The sequence below is a fragment of the Eleginops maclovinus genome, chromosome 14, assembly GCF_036324505.1.
Source record: "Eleginops maclovinus isolate JMC-PN-2008 ecotype Puerto Natales chromosome 14, JC_Emac_rtc_rv5, whole genome shotgun sequence".
NCBI classification, from domain to species: domain Eukaryota; kingdom Metazoa; phylum Chordata; class Actinopteri; order Perciformes; family Eleginopidae; genus Eleginops; species Eleginops maclovinus.
In genome coordinates this window covers 14,918,688-14,938,553 of record NC_086362.1, presented here as the reverse complement: position 1 = coordinate 14,938,553, position 19,866 = coordinate 14,918,688, and the positions used below count along the sequence as shown (strand labels likewise).

Below are 19,866 nucleotides of genomic sequence, written 5' to 3'. Positions count from 1 at the left end.
GCACAGGCATGAGATAAACAGCCATCTGTTCTGAAAAAATTAATTTAAGCAAAGTTAATTTATAGGATACATATTCATATTTTGGCGATTAGCTTGTACCAGCCCAAATAAATCATTTAAATACACACTGTATTTAAGACAAGCAATACACAACAACTTTTATCTTAGCAAGTGTTAGCATTTAGAATGTACCTCTGTGACTTTTGTAATCCGGTCGATCTCTGCATCAGACATCTCAGAGAGACATCTGGCGACTCCAACATACAAATCCACTTCATGATCCTGAACAAAAGCAGAAGAGATGGGAGGACACTCTTTGTGAGTGTTCCGTTACAATCACAGCTGATGCAGCACTCTTCTTTTCAACACATCACATTAGGATGTCTCTGTTCCAACAGCAGCCGGAGAGTTTCAGGTCGGTACCTTGATGTGGTTGGGCAGCAGGGTGAAGATCTTCTCCGTGGTGGAGCAGAGGAGGCTCCAGCAGCTGTTGGGGGGGTTTGGGAGAGCCATGGCCTGAGCAAGGCCCTGCAGCAGGGAGCGGCACAGGGGCAGGCGCTGGGGTCGGAGGTCGTCCTGGAACTGCTGCAGACCCAGACTCTCTGTGTGGACCTGCAGCTTGTCCTCAGCCACATGCTTCATCCACAGACCCAGACTCTCATACAGGTGAGCCCGGGTCAGAAACTGAAGGGGAGAGACACATCACCCAGAGTCAGGTCCAACCGGTAGGGCTCGGTATAAGACATCAGTACTTCTGGTACTCAGTTAACAGTGCTGTGTACAGCATGTACATACATTAGGGCTGTCAAAGTGAACACGTTATTAACGCGTTAACGCAACTTCCTTTTAACGTTGCGCGTTCTGTGAACATCGGCCCGCACCGCAGTTTGGAAAATACCAGGAAACCATGGTAACGTTGTGTTTGACAGCAGAAACACACTACATGTTTTATTTGGTTATAAAGCCTCCCGGGTGGTTTTCTCGGCAAGACCGAGATGATATGTACGTAATGCAAAGTGGATTAAGTTTCCTCCGGAGTACGAAGAGTTTCAACTCTCACTCGCTGGCCAAGCATAGCGCTGATTCCCAGGGACTCGCCAATATTTATCTTTGGCCGGATTGTTGCAATAACAATTGTTACGGTACTGAAAACATGTAATTTATAATTCATTATGATTATAAAAATATTATATACAAAAATGACTGATTTATAATAAATAAACATTGTTTATTTATTATAAATCATATTTTTCCACTCACAAAAACAAGTAATATGTCCCTTTAAGGTACATTTAGAATAGATACAAAACTTGCAAATGATTTGCGACAATCATGCGATTAATCGTGATTAAATATCTTATTCGCTTGACAGCCCTCATAAACATATATTACACTATAAACTCTGCTGGTGAGATGCTCACTGCATTTTGTTATCTTAGGACTTCAACTTAGGTTCTTGTATGTGAGCTTTTGTATTAACGGAATCTATAGCAGGTAGGAAGTTTGAGTAAAATACTGATGTTCATTTGATTTGGGAATATTAATATTTATAAATTTGCTCTTACTGTTTGGTGATTGTTTGGGAATTGAACAATTCATTTAAGTTACTTACACATTTTCATAAACATTTGTAAATAACGTTTTTATTTGTTAATCATCATGCAGGGAAGCTGTGAGAAGCAAAAACAAAAATCTGGTGATCAATTCTCTAAGTATCGGACATTAAGTCACTGTTTTTGCTGTCAGGTTCCTCTCCTATTGTGTGTGTGTGTGTGTGTGTGTGTGTGTGTGTGTGTGTGTGTGTGTGTGTGTGTGTGTGTGTGTGTGTGTGTGTGTGTGTGTGTGTGTGTGTGTGTGTGTGTGTGTGTATTTGCAGGTGGTGCCTATTTTGGCTGATTGGGCCAATATCCTGATTGCTGCGTCCGGATTGGTCCACCTCTTTAGTGTGATACCGTAGGCCTAAGTTATGGTTGGTTATAGTAGAGTTACTGAATCTGCAGGCCTGTGTGGCAAATTCGCTAGTCATAGTAAGTAATATCTTTTTTGAAATGGTGACATTTTTTAGCTTTAGTGAGAAGCTGTAGGAGTGAAAAGCCTTTTGGTTTTCTCCTGTTTTTGGTAGGAGCTTAGGTAAGAAGCCTTCTGGTTTTAGTTTTTTTGTTGATGTAAGTTCAGTTACTTTTGTCCAGAAGTTTTCTTGGTTATGTTGGCTTTGTTCTCACATTCGAAGAAATAATTAAAATGTAAAGTTGATTTTCTTTGTCACTGACCAGTGGGAGTGGGAAGAGTGTGCATGTTATGTTGTTCCAGGTTCCTTAGAAAATTAAAATTATATGTAAATATATAATTAATCTTTTAAGTTCCTTAAAATACATTTCATCTGTGAAATCGGTGGAAAAAAAGTTTGCCAAGGGAAATTCAACTTACCAGGATAACTTTTTTAAGTAACATTTTTTTCTTCATCTGATAAAACAGGTAATAAAATTAATTCATTGTTTGAATAAGTTCCTTCTATGCTCAAAAAGCACTTCGATATCTAATGTTACTCAAGAGGAACTTACACTCAGGCTGTGCACAAGAGGCGGGGACAGCCAGGAGCCCAGGAAGAGAGATGCACTCTGGGAAGTCTGAGCCTGAGATGTTGCGAGGACCACACACTGATGCTGCACGTCCTCTCCTGTGGGGAAGACAGACACTGACACGGTGCTCTGACTCTGCTAACCCTCTGGAACAACCAGCCAGATCACTCTTACCAAAACCGAGTCTCATCAGAGGAGACAGCACGGCGCTCCAGTTGATGGGGGGGTACTGGAAACTGGACCCAACGGATGCCAGCGGGGTCAGAGCTGTCTTCACTAGAGCTGGAGGGGCAAACTCTGGACCTGGATATTCCAAAAAGCAAGAAGAAATGATTTATTAAATGTATTTTAATCAGTGGACAATATCAAACGACAGCTGAAGACACAGCTTTTTAGTATAGCTTTTTATTTGCGACACGCCCCTTTTGAAATGGAGTTTATTTTCTTCATTATTTATTTATTTTTATATTGTTTTATTTATTTTAAAGGTCTCTCATGTTTTATTTAAAATATTTATTTTATAGTTTCATTAGCGACATTCCATTTTAAGTTGGTCTTTTAATCTTTATTATTCGTATTTTATTATTACTATTATACTGTAACTGTTTGTTTAATTTATTCAATAGGTTTTTATATTTTATTGTTTTTATTCATATTGTCTTATATCTTCCGTTATTTTACAGAAAGGGATTATTATTTATTTTATTGCTTTTTATTTTTAATCATCATATCTTTTACATCCTGTGTCCCTTAAACAGTTAAATTGTTATATTATGTAGTTATCCTAAGTGCTAACGCTAAGTGTGTAAAAAGGTTTTACCGTCCGACCTAAAGTCAATTTCTTCTTCTCTTTTTTAATTTGTGTTGTGTGCCATGATGCACTTTGAGCTGCAGCTAGTGTATGAAAGCGCGACACAAATAAAGCTGTATTTTATAACGTAAAGTGTAATTTGTACGTAAGCCCCAAGAGGCAATGAGAAAGATACATTTCTGGTAATTAAATTTCTAAGTCTGATATCATTTTTTCTGCTCTGTTGTTCTAGCTTGAGAACAGGTTGGACCTTCTTTTATCCCACAATCCTTTTTTAAGTGACTTTTTTTCATCTAAGATAACAGGTGGGAAAGAGTTTCTGACAGGAATATTTTTTTTAAAGTTGTAAGAAAACACATTAGAACTTGAAATATAACAAATGAGAATTCCACCATTACTTAGTCCCCACATTCTAATCAGTCAAACTTTATTATACAAACATATTTTAGACAAAACCCCCAAAGACACACTTATTGGAAGGAAAGGAGTCAACAAACCTTTTCTTCCTGCCTCTGTGATGAAGTCAATGATGGATCTGAGGACACTATTCTCTGAGAGGTAACTGAAGTCCTGAGGAACTGAGGACAGGAGGACATGGAGAGAGAGATATCACAGTAGTAGCTCTTGATTGTATAGACCCACAACAGCTGCTGCTGCTCTTACCTGCCGTGTGGCTGTGACTGGTGGACATGTGGGCCAAATGCAAATGACCGACCAAACAGGCGCTGTTGGACTGCAAGCCTATGGCTCCAGAGAACGTTATGATCTGTAAAAAGGTAAGATGTTCCTTATTGATCTCAATTTGGGACATTTTTTTAACAGAGCAGCAGGTAGATGAGACATCAAGTAAAGGTAACATGAAATAGAACAATTTAAAACAACAAAGATATACATAAAAGTTGAAGGTAAACAAAGTAGTACAATTATACATATCAGAGTGAATGATGTACTGTGTATCTATATAGATATCTATTGAATACACAGTATACATGTACATTATGATAGGCCAGCCTATCAAGTCACAAAATGTAAAAATTGTATACAATTTACATTTAATAGGCAGAGTAATTACAGTTTTAAATTAAATGTAAATCTTCAAGGGACAACCTGAAAACACTTTATACAAATGAGTGAATTAGTGTTCTTGAAAAATAAGATCAAAGACAAAACAACCCAATGTAACAGGGTCTCCAATGTGCTAATACTAATTAAACTTTTACATAACACATTGAATCAGAAATATTTCAGCCTGATGATGGTAATCGCAGAAAGAAAATGTAACACTTGATTACCAGAAGTTTTGGCAATTACTTCTGATATCTTGTAGTGTTCAGAAATAATAATTAGAGAGGGAAAGTCAACTTTTCACAAATGAAAAACAGTCCTAAAATTATTTCCATACCTGTGTGATGGCTCGGATCACTTCATTCAGTCGGCTCTGCTGCGGAGAGGAGAGCTCCAGCTCACTGGTTTGCTGTTCAACACGACACAACAGTCAGTAACAGACAGTGAAGCAGGATATCCACTCTGTATCATCATCTCCACCGGGGGAAACCTATTCTGTTCACAGTTTTATACACCATCATTGACTGCTGACTCTTCACCTTCTGAGGTGGCTTACCTCGTCAGTTGTAGACCACATGTTGGCTTGTCTTGTGTCTCAACAAACTGATACATTGGTCTTATTTTGAACAGGAGCATCTGCAGAGTAATTCTATACTGGATATGTTATGATCCATTACCTATGGCACAATACAAACACCTTGTCTTTGTTTTCTCACCCAAATCCTAAGTGTAAGAGAGCCTTTATTTCTCAACAAATGCATAAAAACTTAGAAAAAAACATTAAAAAAGAGGAAATACCAGGGGATGACACTTTTACAGCTTTTGGTGCATTTGTTTTTAGACTCCCATAAATACCTTGCAAGATAATTCTCTCACAGAAAGTAGATTTGAAATAAGTAGCAATTCCTGTCAGAAAATCCTGGCACTAATAAGAAACATCACAATAATACCTAAGCCAACAACTGCTCTTCATTAATAATATTTTACTTTAAGTAAATCATTTTTCATTCAAGGATTTCTCACCTGGAAGAGGTAGCTCTCAGATCCCACTAAAGCCACCAGCCCGTTGACGGCAGCCAGCCGCTGCATAGTGGGACAGCCCTGAAACACACAGCCGTTCAGCACACTGTGAAGTATATTTATTTAGCAGATTAAGTATAACCTTAAACACCAGGAATCCTGGCTAGTTTCAGATGTGTTAAAGGAATAAGACGGAAATAAAGTAGACTTAAATTGATTAGCTTAGTAATCAATCGATCAGCATGAAGATAATGAGTACTGTTTCATGTGTCTGTTCTCAGTCGTCTCATTAACTCCACCCGTCTGCCTCTAACCCTGATGTTAGCCATTTTCCCGCTGCTCTCTGCCTTGCTCCGTTGAAAGAGCTTTGTAGGATGATGGTGCAGTTTGAGATAAGGGGTGCAATTGCCTCCTGCTAAAGGATGATGGGTCCCTCTTCTTTAGAGGAGACCAGGAAATGATGGGTATACCGTACGTGCTTTCTGTATGACATTAGGGCGCCCATTTGTATGTTTTAGTTGTTGTTTGTGAGCACTAGACAGCGCAATGGGGCACTGGGTATATAGGTGACCACACCGACACAGGTGCGGTGATTGGAACTGGAATGAGCAACAGTTTTTTGACGGTGTAGCCGTACACGCTGTTTTTCTTTGGTAATGAGTGGAATTGAAAAAGCTAAAACTTGGTCGTTAATGGAGATTACACGCTGGTTTGCCCAGTTAGCCAATCTCTCTGTGATATTGAGTGGCAATAGTCACCACAGGTGAGAAATTACTATAATAATGATCACGGCACAAATGCAGATTCAAACTAAAGTCTGTTTTGAACATGTAAGAAGTAGAAAGCACAGGTATGCGTGTTATAATGTAAGGAGTAAAAGTAAAGTCAGGAGAATAAATAGTGGGGTAAAGACCTGACACCAGAAAAATCTACTTGGTCACGAAGTATTTGTACACTACTTCCCTCTTGTGTTTCTGATACAGCAGTGCACAGGAAGGACATGCAGAGGGTGTACCTCTGCCAGTAGGATCTTCACCCAGGCAGCCAGCAGGCGAGGGTAGATGTCCTCTGCTTTCCCGTGGCCGGACATGGACAGACCGTGCACCACCAACCCCAGAGCCAGGGAGAAGCCTGGAGTCTGAAACACACATTACACACACAGAGACAGGGGTCAGAACAGGGGGTCACACTCCTTTCAGTTCAGGGGCCACATACAGACACATTTGATCTCCAGTGGGCCGGGCCATTCAAACCACGGCATAAGCTACAACTAACCACAACTCCTTCCCTCTGTTTCAGTGCAAGAAAGTACATTCTGAAAATGCTCACATTTAAAGAACTATCTTTTTTCTAATCATTTTGATTCACCTGACATTTCTTAAGGCAAATAGTGCAATTTCAACCATTTTATGTCTCGGTTTATCATTTACACATTACTTCGTACAGATCACAGTCTGTGGAACTGAGCAGTATTTTACTTTATGATCAGAACTACTTGTCAAGATCTAGAATTATTTATTTCCTGACACAACATCATACAAACTAAAGTGGAAACTATTAGGGAAGAAGATTAAGTTACCCCCAGCCCTGTAAATGTATAATATGTATACATAGAAAATATATATAAAAAAAATAAATACATAACAGCTACTAAAATTCAGTAGTTGTCTTAGCATCATTTCTTAGAAGATCCTTCAGAGCTCCATGCTGCTCACCTGCTGGCTCTCCTCGGTCAGGGTGCGCAGAGAAGTCATGACCTCCTCAGCCTTGGCAGCATCTATAATGCCTGCGCTGAAGGCCGATACACACACACACCCAACAGAGTACGCCAATACCTGCAGGAGACAGATGTTTAGAGACACAAAATCCTAAAACACCATTTCACTCCCACACATTTTCTGATTAGGCTTTTTATCTCACGTATAGCCTACAACCTCAGCCTGCTGGGCGACATCTCCCATGCTGCCTTCAGGTGTATTACAGCATTGGTTATTGCGAAACACTATTTCTGTTTCACAACATTTTGACTATTGATGCATCATTGTGTCTATAGAAACATTTTCGAACCCCATCTCCTCACAGTTAGTGTAGGTGAAACATTTTTGATTAACTCTAAATGATGTGAGTTTGTATTGTATTTCTCCCAAGTCGTAAAGTTGTTTTTTCACAGGAGCATTTTGAAAATCAATACAATAATTAGAACAATTTCTTAAAAATAGAATCAAATACAAATGAAATTAAAATAAACAGTATATATACATATCCTCAGTAGAAAATAAATATATTCAGAAGATATTTTAAACACCATAAAATATAAAGAAGAAATAAGAACACACCACTCGTATAATCTGCTAAACATATAACATCTAAACATAGTGTACCATTTACAAAAAATAAAATTGGGTACAGTAGCTTTAAATTAAAAGTCAAACATATTTAGTGAGTGAGTGCATGTAGGCTACAATATGTAAAAAAGTGTATAACGGTTCATGATTATAGAAAGGGAAAACCTGAACAAACTTGTTGTTCGCTGCCATCCAGAAGTGAGTTGTTATGAGATTTTATTTTATGTGATTTGCTCGACTCTTAAAACAATATTCTTCAAAAAAGCAAACTTGCACCAAAGGTGAAAACATACTGTTAACAATCAACAAATGTGTGTCAAAAGGACAGCAAACACTGTGCGACCTCTGAAACTGATGTGTGTGTGCGGGGGGGTTGTACCTCCTGCAGCATGCGACCTTGCCCGCTGCTGTCCTGCAAGTTGGACAGCAGTTTGTCCAGGGTTTGGGAGATGTTGACGTGCTGTTCCGTCTGTCCGCTGCTGCAGACAGCAGCCAGCACCAGACCCAGACCCAGCACACAGCCGGTGCTGGCGGGGAGAGGAGGAGACTGAGTATCATTGTATTGTAAAGTCGAATGTGTAGCTCTTTGGTTATTGGGAAAATCACTTGTATTTTATTGTTATTCCCTACTGGTTGACAGTGGTGGTAAGTACTCACATTTGTATGCATCTTATGTCTTGACTCCATTTCATATTCAAAAAAGCAAATATTGTCCTTTTTTCACTTATCTTCAAGCTTTAAAATGTTTCATAAAATTCCTTTCCTTCTCATGCTTTTTGAACACATTTTTTTTGTAAAGCTGGGTAACATTGACAAAAGCCTGATCACAGGGCCCCTTTTCCTGGGTTTATAAAACTGCACAATGAACACATATTTTCTATTTTTTCTATTCTACTGATTATATTTTGTTCTGAAAGTTCCTAATTATTTAGAGAAATATTAATTATTTGAAGATGTTAGGTTATTTTAAACTGTGTCTCAGTGTCAAGAAAATTCAGAACAAATTTCTTAAATTTTACAGATAATTAATTATTTTAAAAACGTTTTATATTTTCATATTTTGAGAGTTTTCATTGTTTTGACCAATTTAGTTGAGATACTTAGTAAAAATAAATTAGAACTACGTCATTATTTTTAAATAATAACTTGTAATGACTAATATTGGCAGATATTGGCTTCCATACATCTGATTTACAAAGTGTTTTCCAATGGAGCTTCTGTGAGGACAGAGCAGTTAATAGTCTGAGAGTAAACCTGTTTACCTGAGGAAGTTTTTCCACAACAGATGAGACTGTTATTTTATTTTCCTGCCTTTTCATCTTCTTAAAACCATCTCTTTAACACTGTGACTGTGAGGAGGGAGAATCGGCAGAAGCGTAGTCTGTTTGCCGTTTTTAAAGTTTGGTTTAGTCTTTTACTTACTTTGGAGAACTTTCTCCAATGTTTACTGTTTACTTGTTTCTGCTCTTTAAAATGTGCTTGTCTGCGTTGTCCCTTTACTCTCACAATGTAAATTTCCCCCGCTGCGGGATGAATAAAGGAATCCTGATTTAACTGTGATTCTCATTGTGTGATTTCAGGATGCAAGTTTATAATCTGGATATTATTTCCCCCCCTTCACATCATGTTTTAGGGCTCAGCACTGACTTGTATTCCAGGTCAGGGTTGAAGGAACTGCTCTCCAGAGCGTCCAGAGAGCTGCGGACGAGATCAGTGTCCTTCTGGACAGAGACGTCACTGCAGAGAAGAGAGACAGAGTATAAAGGATGGGTTACAGCAGGGGTGTCAAACATATGGCCCACGGGCCAAAACCGGCCCTCCAGAGGGTTCAATCCGGCAGGGATGACATTACTTGTCATTTTCACAGCTTTTATGTATTTTGTAAGTATAAATATTATACATTTACAAGGCAGTGGGATAACTGACCTTCTTTCTTCATAGTTCTCACTTTAGTTTGTATGCTGGTGTGTCAGGACATGTGGAAATGAATGTAAAATAATGTCTAGAGCTTGACTAACGTTTTGATCCCAAAGTAAAATACTATATTGTTCAGTTCCAGATACCAGTGACTAAATGTTTTGCAGACACACTGTGATCTGTAAGCTGTAATGCACATGTGTAAAAGATAAACCGAGGCATACATTGGTTGAAATTGCACTTAAACATTTGCAGATCGTCCGTACTGATTTGTAAAAAGATAGTTCTGTAAATGTGAACATTTAAATAGTTGTTATTTATACGTCATTATGCTATGATTTTACTGGTCCGGGCCACTGGAGATCAAATTTGTCTGTATGTGGCCCCTGAGCTAAAGTGAGCCTGACCCCCTGGGTTACAGAGTGTGTTTGAGGCATCCCTGCAGACCTGAGGCGCTGCTGGTGAAGGCTGGACAGCACCATGCCCAGCGCCAGGCCGGAGTGGAACTGCACGGCCTGGGAATCTTCGGCAGCGCTGGAGCCCGGCAGGCCGGCCTGCAGCGCGGACAGAACCTGGACCATCCCGTCCCTCTGCCACACTACCAACACTGGGACAAGCAGCGACAGAGCCAAGCTGGCACAGGAGCGGGCGATCGCACTCGCTGTGTTCTCCCCGGAATAGGAGCGCTGGGGGTTTATACCAAAAAAAGAATTTAGTGGATGTTTCTGTTTTGGAACTTTCCCATAGCTGAAAAGGGGGCCGTGCTGATCACATGTATCTCTGAAATAATGATCAGAATGTCACCAACTGTGGACGAGATGTTCACAGAGAGGCATACAATAAAGCAGGTTATATCAATACCCTTTACCATCTTTGTAATATATACACTTAAACACACATGAAATCATAGGTGTGAACATACATACCATAGAATAAGAATAATATACTAGTGCTGTGTTGCTCAAACGGCTCAGTGAAGCAACAGATAGAAAACGGCAAGGACACCTGCAGGACTGTTAGGCTTATTACATTTCAGAAGACTATTCATCAAAGACACGTATTCCTGCATGAAGCTAACCCTGACCCTAAGAGTAAGGATTCAAATGTGAAGGTCTTTCTTAAATCAAGACTGCTGTGCGGGTTCTGTAGGTATGAAGCCTGAAGTATCCTCTGGGGATCTAAGGAGAGTCAGTGTTGGAATTCAAATTTTAAAATAAACAAAATCTGACTGTGTTTCCTGTATGAAAAACGAGCAGCAATTAAATGATGCTTGTAAAAGAACAACAAGGCATTATTTTGTATTATTGAGTTGTCAGTTATTTTCCTTCATTATTTTTATCGATAAAATGATTTTTTTCTTTTCAAAATTACTAAATTACTAACAATTACACATTTTCTAAATAGTTGGTGATGCTAACTCTCCATTGATGAATCTGCTGATGTTTCACCTCTATGTTTAATCCACATTATGGAAGTTGTGTATCACAATATTTCCTGCTGGTGAACCCGCTGCTCTGTGACTGTGTTGCTCTGACCACTGGTTCACTTTAAGTTGATATTATAAACAAATCTATTCGCAAACGTCTGGTTTAGTCTCTTTAGGGTCATTTGAAATGTGATGGATATAATATGTGGTGATTTTAAACGTTTTAACTGAAGAAATGCACATTTGAATACTTTTTTTTCTTTCTGCCATGATGCAACAACCAAAATCACTTCATGAAGCAGGACTAGCCCTTGTTGTAACATTTATTTAATATACATATTAAAAGGTGAGTTTTGTATTTTAAACCTCAATGCAATATCAAGAGTAGGATTGAACACTGGATTCAAACGTTAGAAGGTCTAGCCGCTGTGACCTGGCATACATTTATAGTAAGTGAGACACAAATTCATAAAGCAAACTGACTCACGTGCAGGAACCATGGGAACACCTGTCCTGAGGGCTGGTAGCTGCTGCTGCTGATGCTGAGCAGCGTGTTCAGCACCATGGTCAACCAGCTGGCTGTGGGCACAAACTCTGGTCCCGCCTGCAGAGGAGAGAGAGTGTAAGAGACTTATTAAAGAAGGGTAATAACAGTTAACCATCATATTTATACAGGGCGTTTCCCAGTGCTCAAAGATGCTCTACAAGAAAATAAGAGAGAGAATAACAGTTAAAGCAGTTGTGAGCTAAGAGGAAGAAGGGGGAGGGGTAGAGGACTTGAAAGCAAGAGAGAACAGGGGGGTCCTACCAAGCCAGATTAGTGAGTTAGCGAGATATGTCGAGCCTAAAGCCAGAGTTTTCCGCACTCTGAAGCTGGCTCTCTTTTAACCTGGCTATATTGCCATGGCATCCGGACCAGGTTATGTTCAGAGTTTAAGCTTGAAATACCGCTGTTGAACTAGTTCCTTTAAAATACTGTGCCTTTATCAGTGACGCATAACATCAGAACCAGATATTATTCATCAGTATGAAGTTTACTGCAGAAGAGTGCGGTATAATTCCTTAAAAAACATAATTTCACCACTTTGGAATATGTTTTTAAGACTAGTCCGTACTGTGGGGGCCATATAGTGTTGCTGTCCTATTGCTCAGGGCACAGGTATGTAGGGGACCGGTTGTGTTCGACTTCCAGCTGTTTATTTCATGAGTTCCAATGGTGGCAGCGTCCATCAATGCGCCACCTGGCGGATTGATGAGCCATTGCAGTTTCTTTCCATATCAATTTTCAAGAGGGCGTCACAAGTCTGAGCCGTGTCCACCACGTCACACTGGGGGTTTTCCTTTTGGCGAGGGCCCGCCACGGACTGGTACAAGACCGGTGTGGGCCGGTGCGGTAACCAGAAATCAGGTGATCTATCTGTAACTGCAATGTGTGTGAGAACCACAGGCAGTTTTAGTATTAGACTGAGCACCTGCAGTCAGAAAGAACCCTCATGAAGCTAACCCAAGGTAAAGCCTTACACCGACAGAGATACTGTAGATCGCACGCTGCTGATGGAACATGAAATACAGTGGCAAGAAAGAGTATGTAAACCCTTTGGACTGTCCTGGTTTCATGCATTAAATGTGATCTGATATTCATCTAAGTCACATTTATAGACAAACACAATCTGTTTTACTGATAGCACAATATCCATTTGTTGTTTTCCATATTGAAAACATTATTCAAACATTCAGTGTAGGTTGGAAAAAGTATGTGAACCCCTAGACTTAACTAAAGCTAAATGGGTTAGGAGTTAGCAAACCTCGTTTTAATCAGTGAAACAAGGTTGTATATTTTTGTATATTATGTCAATTCTATTTTTTGTATCTTTAATATTAATATTTGTTTACTTACGCATGCTTCTTCATAAATATTAAGCTGACTTTGGCTCTTTGATGCAACTATTGCTACTTTCCCCTCTGTGGGACAAATAAAGGTATTCTGATTCTGAAGATTAGAAGTGTTGTTCGAGCTAATTTGACTTATAGTCAAATAGTTTATTTTTCTATACACAAGCATCTGCTGATGCTTGTTCCAACAGCCCTGCTAATGTTCAATGGGTGTGTTCAATAAAGAAATAAAAAGTATAAACCTGTGTGTTATTAGCTTAAGCTCATTGTGTTTGTCTATACTTTTGACTTATATCAATATCACATCACATTTAATGACCAATTCATGCATAAAACCGGGACATTCCGGAGGGTTCACATACTGTTCCTGCCACTGTATCTACATCCTGTGAAACATATATGGTGAGTCTCTCACCCTGATGCTGCCGTCGCTGTCAGCAGGAAGGTTGCTCTCATATTTAGCCAGCACTGCAGCCAGGCCACTCAGAGCCAGGATGGAGTTTCCCTGAACCACGGGACTGTCCCTTAAGTACACACAGAACACACCACTGTTAGCACAGACACTCGGAAGGCCACAATTCTATCAAGGTGTGACCTTCAGACCCCCTCAACAATCTTTTGTGTGAATCTAGAGGACTCACTTTGTAGCAGTCTTGATGACGTCGGTCAGCTGATCTCTGGCCCTGAGAAGAAAATCATTTCAAAAAGGAGAAAAAGAGGACCCTCTCCTGCTAATGATGTGGAACAGCATGTATTCAAACTGACACACTTATCTCAGACTGCACCAGTCACCTCACTGATAGAGCAGGTGTGTGTGAAAATGTGTGTTTATGTTAAAATAACACCAATATGGTGTAAGGTAAGAAGAACCCATATTTGTTTTGTATCTGTTGATTGCAGATCCTTTCATGGAGAGGGAATTGAAGCTCAAATGTCTAGCAAAAAGGTCAATAAAAAACCTTTAATTCTAAAGCAGCACACTGATAATTATAATTATGTATCTTTATTTTTAACTGTGTATAAACATTTGCAATTAAATTATAAATGCTTCTACCTGTCCTGAAGAATGGTTTTATTTATTTTATGTAAAGTAATCCTAGCTACATTTGAAAAGAAACTGAAGGATATTAACTTATTTAGCAACCTTTTTCTGAAAAGGCACATTTATCAGATTTGCTTCATTTTCCCAAAATTGAGTTAAGAAAAAAAGATGAATGACATAACACAAACCAACTTTAAAAAGTATCATTATTTTGTTTATTTTGGCCCGCACATTTTGCCTTTTACTACATCCTACAACTTACCTCTTTGGTAGATCACTGTGTGTGTGTGTGTGTGTGTGTGTGTGTGTGTGTGTGTGTGTGTGTGTGTGTTATTCTCACCACAGCCAGGCACAGTGCTGTTTGTACTGGATCTCCTGTGGCTCTTCTTTGCCTTGCTTCTGCTGCATCCCCAAATCAGCACGTCGACCCTGAACACATCCAACAATGCAACATAAATATATATAAGACATAAACAATAAAACAATTGTAAAAAATGGTGCAAGAAGAAACTGAGTAGGATACAATAGTGCAAGATCGTGTTGCAGGAGGCACTTCACAGAGCTCAGGAGTCTAACAGTCTTATGGCCTGTGGAATAAACTGTAATCACGTGTAGTTTTGACCAATTCTTCTAGAAATATGTCACCAACCTGCAGAGCAGCGTGGAAAGCTCGGCTCATGAAGCCCCTCCAGGCCTGGGGCAGCAGGATGGCGCGGTGCCATTCAGACAGCTGGATGTTCACCTACATCAGAAACAAGCAGCAGCAGTGTAAACTTCGAGACATGTAATTGGTAAACAGGAGGAGGGGTGTGAGGGTAGAATGTAGACGCACTTCATGAATCAGGGCTGCCAGGGTCTGCTGGTAGCTGCGGCTGCGGCTGACGAGGAACCGCTCGATGGCTCTGCCTTCACGGTCCATCTGCACCGGCAGCTCGTAGCTCAGCAACAGTCCGGCTGCAACACGGCATGTTTAACAATGCAGCACGTCAGCAAAGCAGCAATTAAAGGTGCTTATTAAAACATTAAAATCATTAGGAAATAGCTCAAAAGAAACACCTTCTAAAAAAGCTTTTGATAGATTTTCAAAAGGTAATTCGAGTGACAAAGAACAGAAATAAAAACTAAGTTAAAACAAAGCTGGGTATGAGATAAATATAATTCTTACCAACAGCACACACACAGACACACACACGCACTCACAGGAACTCACAGACACGCACTCACAGAAACTCACAGACACACACACTCTAATCTATGAGCACGTAAGGCAGGACCAAGCATAAACATTTCAACCTTCATTGAATAGATTTCCTGACAGCTGGAGCCAGACCGACACCTCTAGACCAACTTTTTCCTATAGTTTTGCTATAGCTAGGCCTTAAACCTTTACTCGAGCGTTTTTGGCAGAGCTTTTATTCCCAAAACAGAGGTCATACCTCCTGAATGTTTCGTGCCATTGCAACCATATTTGGTACAAACATGTAGTAATGAGTGACCATGACCCTTAGGTGGCGCTGTAGCAACGACACACTTAACAAAACTGAAACGTTGACTCTAATTAAATGTACCATGTCGACAGATTTCCCATACCAGTATTACATTAGAAAAGCAATACTATTACATTTAAATAAACAAATATTTGGTTCAACTTAATATTATTGCTTTCAACTAACCTAATACAGTTATGTGAAATCTGTTGACATGATACATTTAATTAAAGTCAACATTTCATTTTCTTTAGTGCATTTAACTTTAAAGAAAGGATCTCTGTAAGTCAGTCTGATCCAAACGTCATATCTTTGCCAAATATGTAGGGCACACGTTCGCTGAGAATGGACACAATGACACTCCTGTAGAATGTATTTCAACACAAAGCATGCCAACAGAAAGGCTCCATCTTTAGCATGGCTATACCTGCCAGTCCGGGCTTCAGCCCAGGCTGCTTGTTTTTCTCATAGGTTCTAAGCATGAAAGATGGAATTCCGGCCATTGTTTTTCCCTGGTCTGAGCGCAGGTTCCCCCCCCTCAGGGCAGAGAAGTAAACCCCCCGAGGCATCTTGTTCATCTCCTGCTTCACCAGCGAGCTCAGGAAGATCTCAAAGGCTGGGGAGAAACAGAAGAAGTTTTTAAAATATGTCAGACTGAAATACTACCATCAAACAGCAGCAGAGATCAAACCCTTTAAGCAACATTGTGCATCATACCTTTGTGCACTTTTAATTTACTTATAATCCGTAAACATTACCAGCTACTTCAATATTTCAATACTTTTATAGGATCACTTCCTTGTCACTATACACTTTGCTGCTGCCTAAGTACCATGGTGTTTTATTTGTTTGACTTTGAATTGAATTTGAAAATGTAGTAAAAAAGAAAGTTTGAAAATGTTTGAAAATTTGAATTTGAAACATGTGCATACTTTTATATATTTCTTTATGCTAAAATAAGTATTGAACACCATTTTTTTCAGTAGATATATTTCTAAAGGGGCTATTGACATGACGTTTTCACCAGCAGTTGGTAAGAACTCTTTGTTTCATAACTTTTTTAATAATTTATAATTTGTTGCATTGTTGGAGGAGCTCGGGTCCTAAGATTTTCGTACTGTGCATCTGACGATTGAAACCATTGAACCCATGCAATCCACACATGCAAAGAAACCAAAACAAATACGTTCAGAAATGAAATATGTAATAAAATGAGTGACACAGGGAGAAAGTATTTAAAACAAATGAAGAAAGGGAGGTGCAAAACGGCAAAGAAAGCCAAGAAAAAGCAATCCTAGTCAGTGCAAATTAATATCAGCTGGTTCGGCCCCAACACATGGCCTACAAAAAGGTGCCTCATTACCAAGGTGTCAGCACATCTCATGATGGGGAAAAGTAAAGAGCTCTCTCAAGACCTTCGCAACCTTATTGTTGCAAAACGTACTGATGGCACTGAAGGATTTCTAAACTCCTGAATGTTCCAGCACTGTTGGGGCCATAATCTGGAAGTGGAAAGAACATCATTTCACCATAAACTAGCCACGACCAGGTGCTCCTCGTAAGATTTCTGACAGAGGAGTGAAAAGAATTATCAAAAGATTCGTCCAAGAGCCAAGGACCACTTGAGCTTCAGAAAGACCTAGAATTAGCAGGTACAATTGTTTCAAAGAAAACAATGAGTAATGCACTCCTCCGCCATGGCCTGTACGCACAGCATGTTGGAGCATGTCGGAGAATATAGTATGGTCAGATGAAAAAAAAAAAAAAATTAAACTCTTTGGATGCCATTGAAAACACCATGTTTGGAGGTCAGATGGAACATCACCCCAAAAACAACCTACCAACAGTGAAGGAGACATCATGATGTGGGGCTGCTTTTCAGCATACGCCACTGGCAAACTTCATATCATAGCAGGAAGGATGTGAGAAATGTACAGAGACATTCTTAATAAAAATTTGCTGCCATCTACCAGGATGATGAAGAGGGGGTACATGTCAGCAAGACAATGATCCCAAACACACAGCCAAGGACACTCTAAACTGGTTTCAGAGAAAGAAAATAAAGCTTTCGGTTTGTTTGCATGTGTGGAGTGCATTGATTGTTACCGACATCTGGTGAAAATGTCATGTCAATAGCACTTTTAGAAATCTATTTTCTTAGAAAAATGGTGATGTGTTCAATACTTATTTTATCCGCTGTATGTACGTCTACTCTTTTTACTTAATCTGCACTAACACTCACTGTTGTCATACCGTACATTTCCCTGTTGCTGGGCCAAATAGAATTTTGATTCTGACTCCCACAACAAACACAATCATTCATTAGTCTGCCGCTGCTGTTATTAATCAGAGATGGGGGGTACTGTACCTGGCAGGACGGACACAGGCGTGAGAGCCATCAGCTTCACATAGGATGGACCAGGAACAGAGAGATCCTTCTCCTCCTCCTCATTTTGTTCCTCCTCCTCATTTTCTGGGTGCTTAGCTGGTCTGGCCTGCAGAGTGACAGAAGCAGCAGAAACAACATGATGATATAAGCAGGTTATCGAAACATCCCATAATATCAGATGCTTAACTGACTACCACATTGAGGATAAAGAGATGTGGATCATTTAAAGGGGACTATTCTGGTCATTTTAATGTTCATATTTGTATTCTAGGACATGTCTCCATGCTTTAATGTTCAAAAAGCTCTTTGTTTTTCGCATACTGCCTGTGCTACAGCATCTCTTTTCCCCCTCTGTCTAAAACCAGAGCCCAGTCTGCTCTGATTGGTTAGCTGGCCGGCTCTGTTGCCATTGGTTAACTACTTAGAGATGTCCCGCCCCTCGGTTTTATCACGTACAATGTGTTGGAGCGCTACACAATAGAATTTAATGGGTGGATATTCAATGCATCCATGAATTTTCACATATCATATCCCAAATAATAGTCTGGACTACCATTTTTGGAAAGAAAAGTCACAAATATAAGTTTGGTTTGGAGAAAAAAGGATTGAATGTGTAATTTAATGTTGTATACAGAGTGTGAGGAGAAGTCTTACTGCTTCAGGAAGAAGATTCACTGTGTGGGCCTCTTCAGGAAAATCTGCCAAAGCTCTGTAGCCACAGCTGGCCACCTCTGGATCCTGGGACAGCAACAATCATAGCTTTGTACATGCAAGAATATTTAAAATACCTTTTTAAACATATCATCAAACTTCATCTGACTTTTAGTGCCATCAGTTAAGTCTGAATAAACTGATAATTATGTGGGGATTCATAGCTATTCAAATAAAATAACATATTCATTTACACAGTTAATATATATACCACACATCTGTGCACCTTCCTGTATACTGTGTATATAACTGTGTGTGTGTGTGTGTGTGTGTGTGTGTGTGTGTAATAACTAAGCCAGAGGTTACGTAAAGGTTCATCTTCTTCTTCTTTGTCTTCTTCTTCTATAAGAGCAGCTTTAAGGATGCACCGTGTGCTCAGTTTAACATTTGTCTACTTAACGTGTTCGGTTTGGTTGCATTTGTAACATGTTAGCAACCTTTATGCTCCTTTAAGATATCGGCTGTGTGTGCTGAAACATCTGTCCTATTGTTACACTGACCTTGCTCACAGCATTATTCCAGAGAAAGCTGACCACCTCCTCCTTCAGTTTCTGGAAGGACCAAGAAGCACAGTTAGAGTACAGTTCAAAGTTCAGTAGCTTTCTGATTTGCAAAACTGCTAATTAAATATAAATATAAAAAAGCGATGTGGAAGACGTATTCAGACGCTTCAATTGAAAGTAAAAGTACCAATACACTGTTGTCAAAATACTTCATTACGAGTAAAAGTCCTTAAGTCTTAAGTAAAAGTTATAAACCACTAGCAGAAAAAGGTACTTAAAAGAATAAAAAGTTGAAGTACTCATTGGGAAGAAACAGGCTCTTTTTGTGTATATATAATTATATTTATATACTGTATGTGACATTTCTAGATAATGTTGTTGCATCAAGCAGCATTTTACTTAGAATAGAATATAATTACTTTATTGATCCCAATTTGGGATTTTTTTGTTTTGTTGCAGCAGCCTAACAACAAGGCAAAATAACAATACAATAAAATAAAATAGCATTTAAAAACAAAGTTATAAAAGAAAGGACATTTTACTTACTGTCAATTCTCATTTATTTTTTGAAAAATATTTAATTAGACTCTTTTGTGACTTAAAGAGGTAGTCTCCTAGTTTCATTTTTAAAGATGCTTTTAGTTAAAAGCAGCTAAAGATGTTAAATAACTGGGGTTG

The 19,866-nt window shown here is 39.3% G+C and overlaps 1 protein-coding gene across 3 annotated transcripts in view; it reads right to left on the bottom strand.

The window, feature by feature from the left end:
* Positions 1–19,866, bottom strand: part of focad (focadhesin) — a 60,310-nt gene that overhangs the window by 6,455 nt on the left and 33,989 nt on the right. For all 3 annotated transcript variants that reach the window (XM_063900420.1, XM_063900421.1, XM_063900422.1), the window contains exons 17-39: positions 19,186–19,236; positions 18,629–18,712; positions 17,954–18,080; positions 16,013–16,201; positions 14,931–15,052; positions 14,748–14,840; positions 14,439–14,527; positions 13,698–13,739; positions 13,472–13,580; positions 11,651–11,767; positions 10,185–10,423; positions 9,468–9,557; positions 8,200–8,347; positions 7,191–7,310; positions 6,491–6,613; positions 5,479–5,556; positions 4,793–4,864; positions 4,054–4,156; positions 3,888–3,968; positions 2,754–2,882; positions 2,562–2,677; positions 424–684; positions 193–282 (exon numbers count right to left, since the gene is read on the bottom strand). In XM_063900420.1, coding sequence (XP_063756490.1) covers positions 193–282; positions 424–684; positions 2,562–2,677; positions 2,754–2,882; positions 3,888–3,968; positions 4,054–4,156; positions 4,793–4,864; positions 5,479–5,556; positions 6,491–6,613; positions 7,191–7,310; positions 8,200–8,347; positions 9,468–9,557; positions 10,185–10,423; positions 11,651–11,767; positions 13,472–13,580; positions 13,698–13,739; positions 14,439–14,527; positions 14,748–14,840; positions 14,931–15,052; positions 16,013–16,201; positions 17,954–18,080; positions 18,629–18,712; positions 19,186–19,236 — 2,673 coding nt within the window. The remainder of the gene's footprint in view (positions 1–192; positions 283–423; positions 685–2,561; positions 2,678–2,753; positions 2,883–3,887; positions 3,969–4,053; positions 4,157–4,792; positions 4,865–5,478; positions 5,557–6,490; positions 6,614–7,190; positions 7,311–8,199; positions 8,348–9,467; positions 9,558–10,184; positions 10,424–11,650; positions 11,768–13,471; positions 13,581–13,697; positions 13,740–14,438; positions 14,528–14,747; positions 14,841–14,930; positions 15,053–16,012; positions 16,202–17,953; positions 18,081–18,628; positions 18,713–19,185; positions 19,237–19,866) is intronic.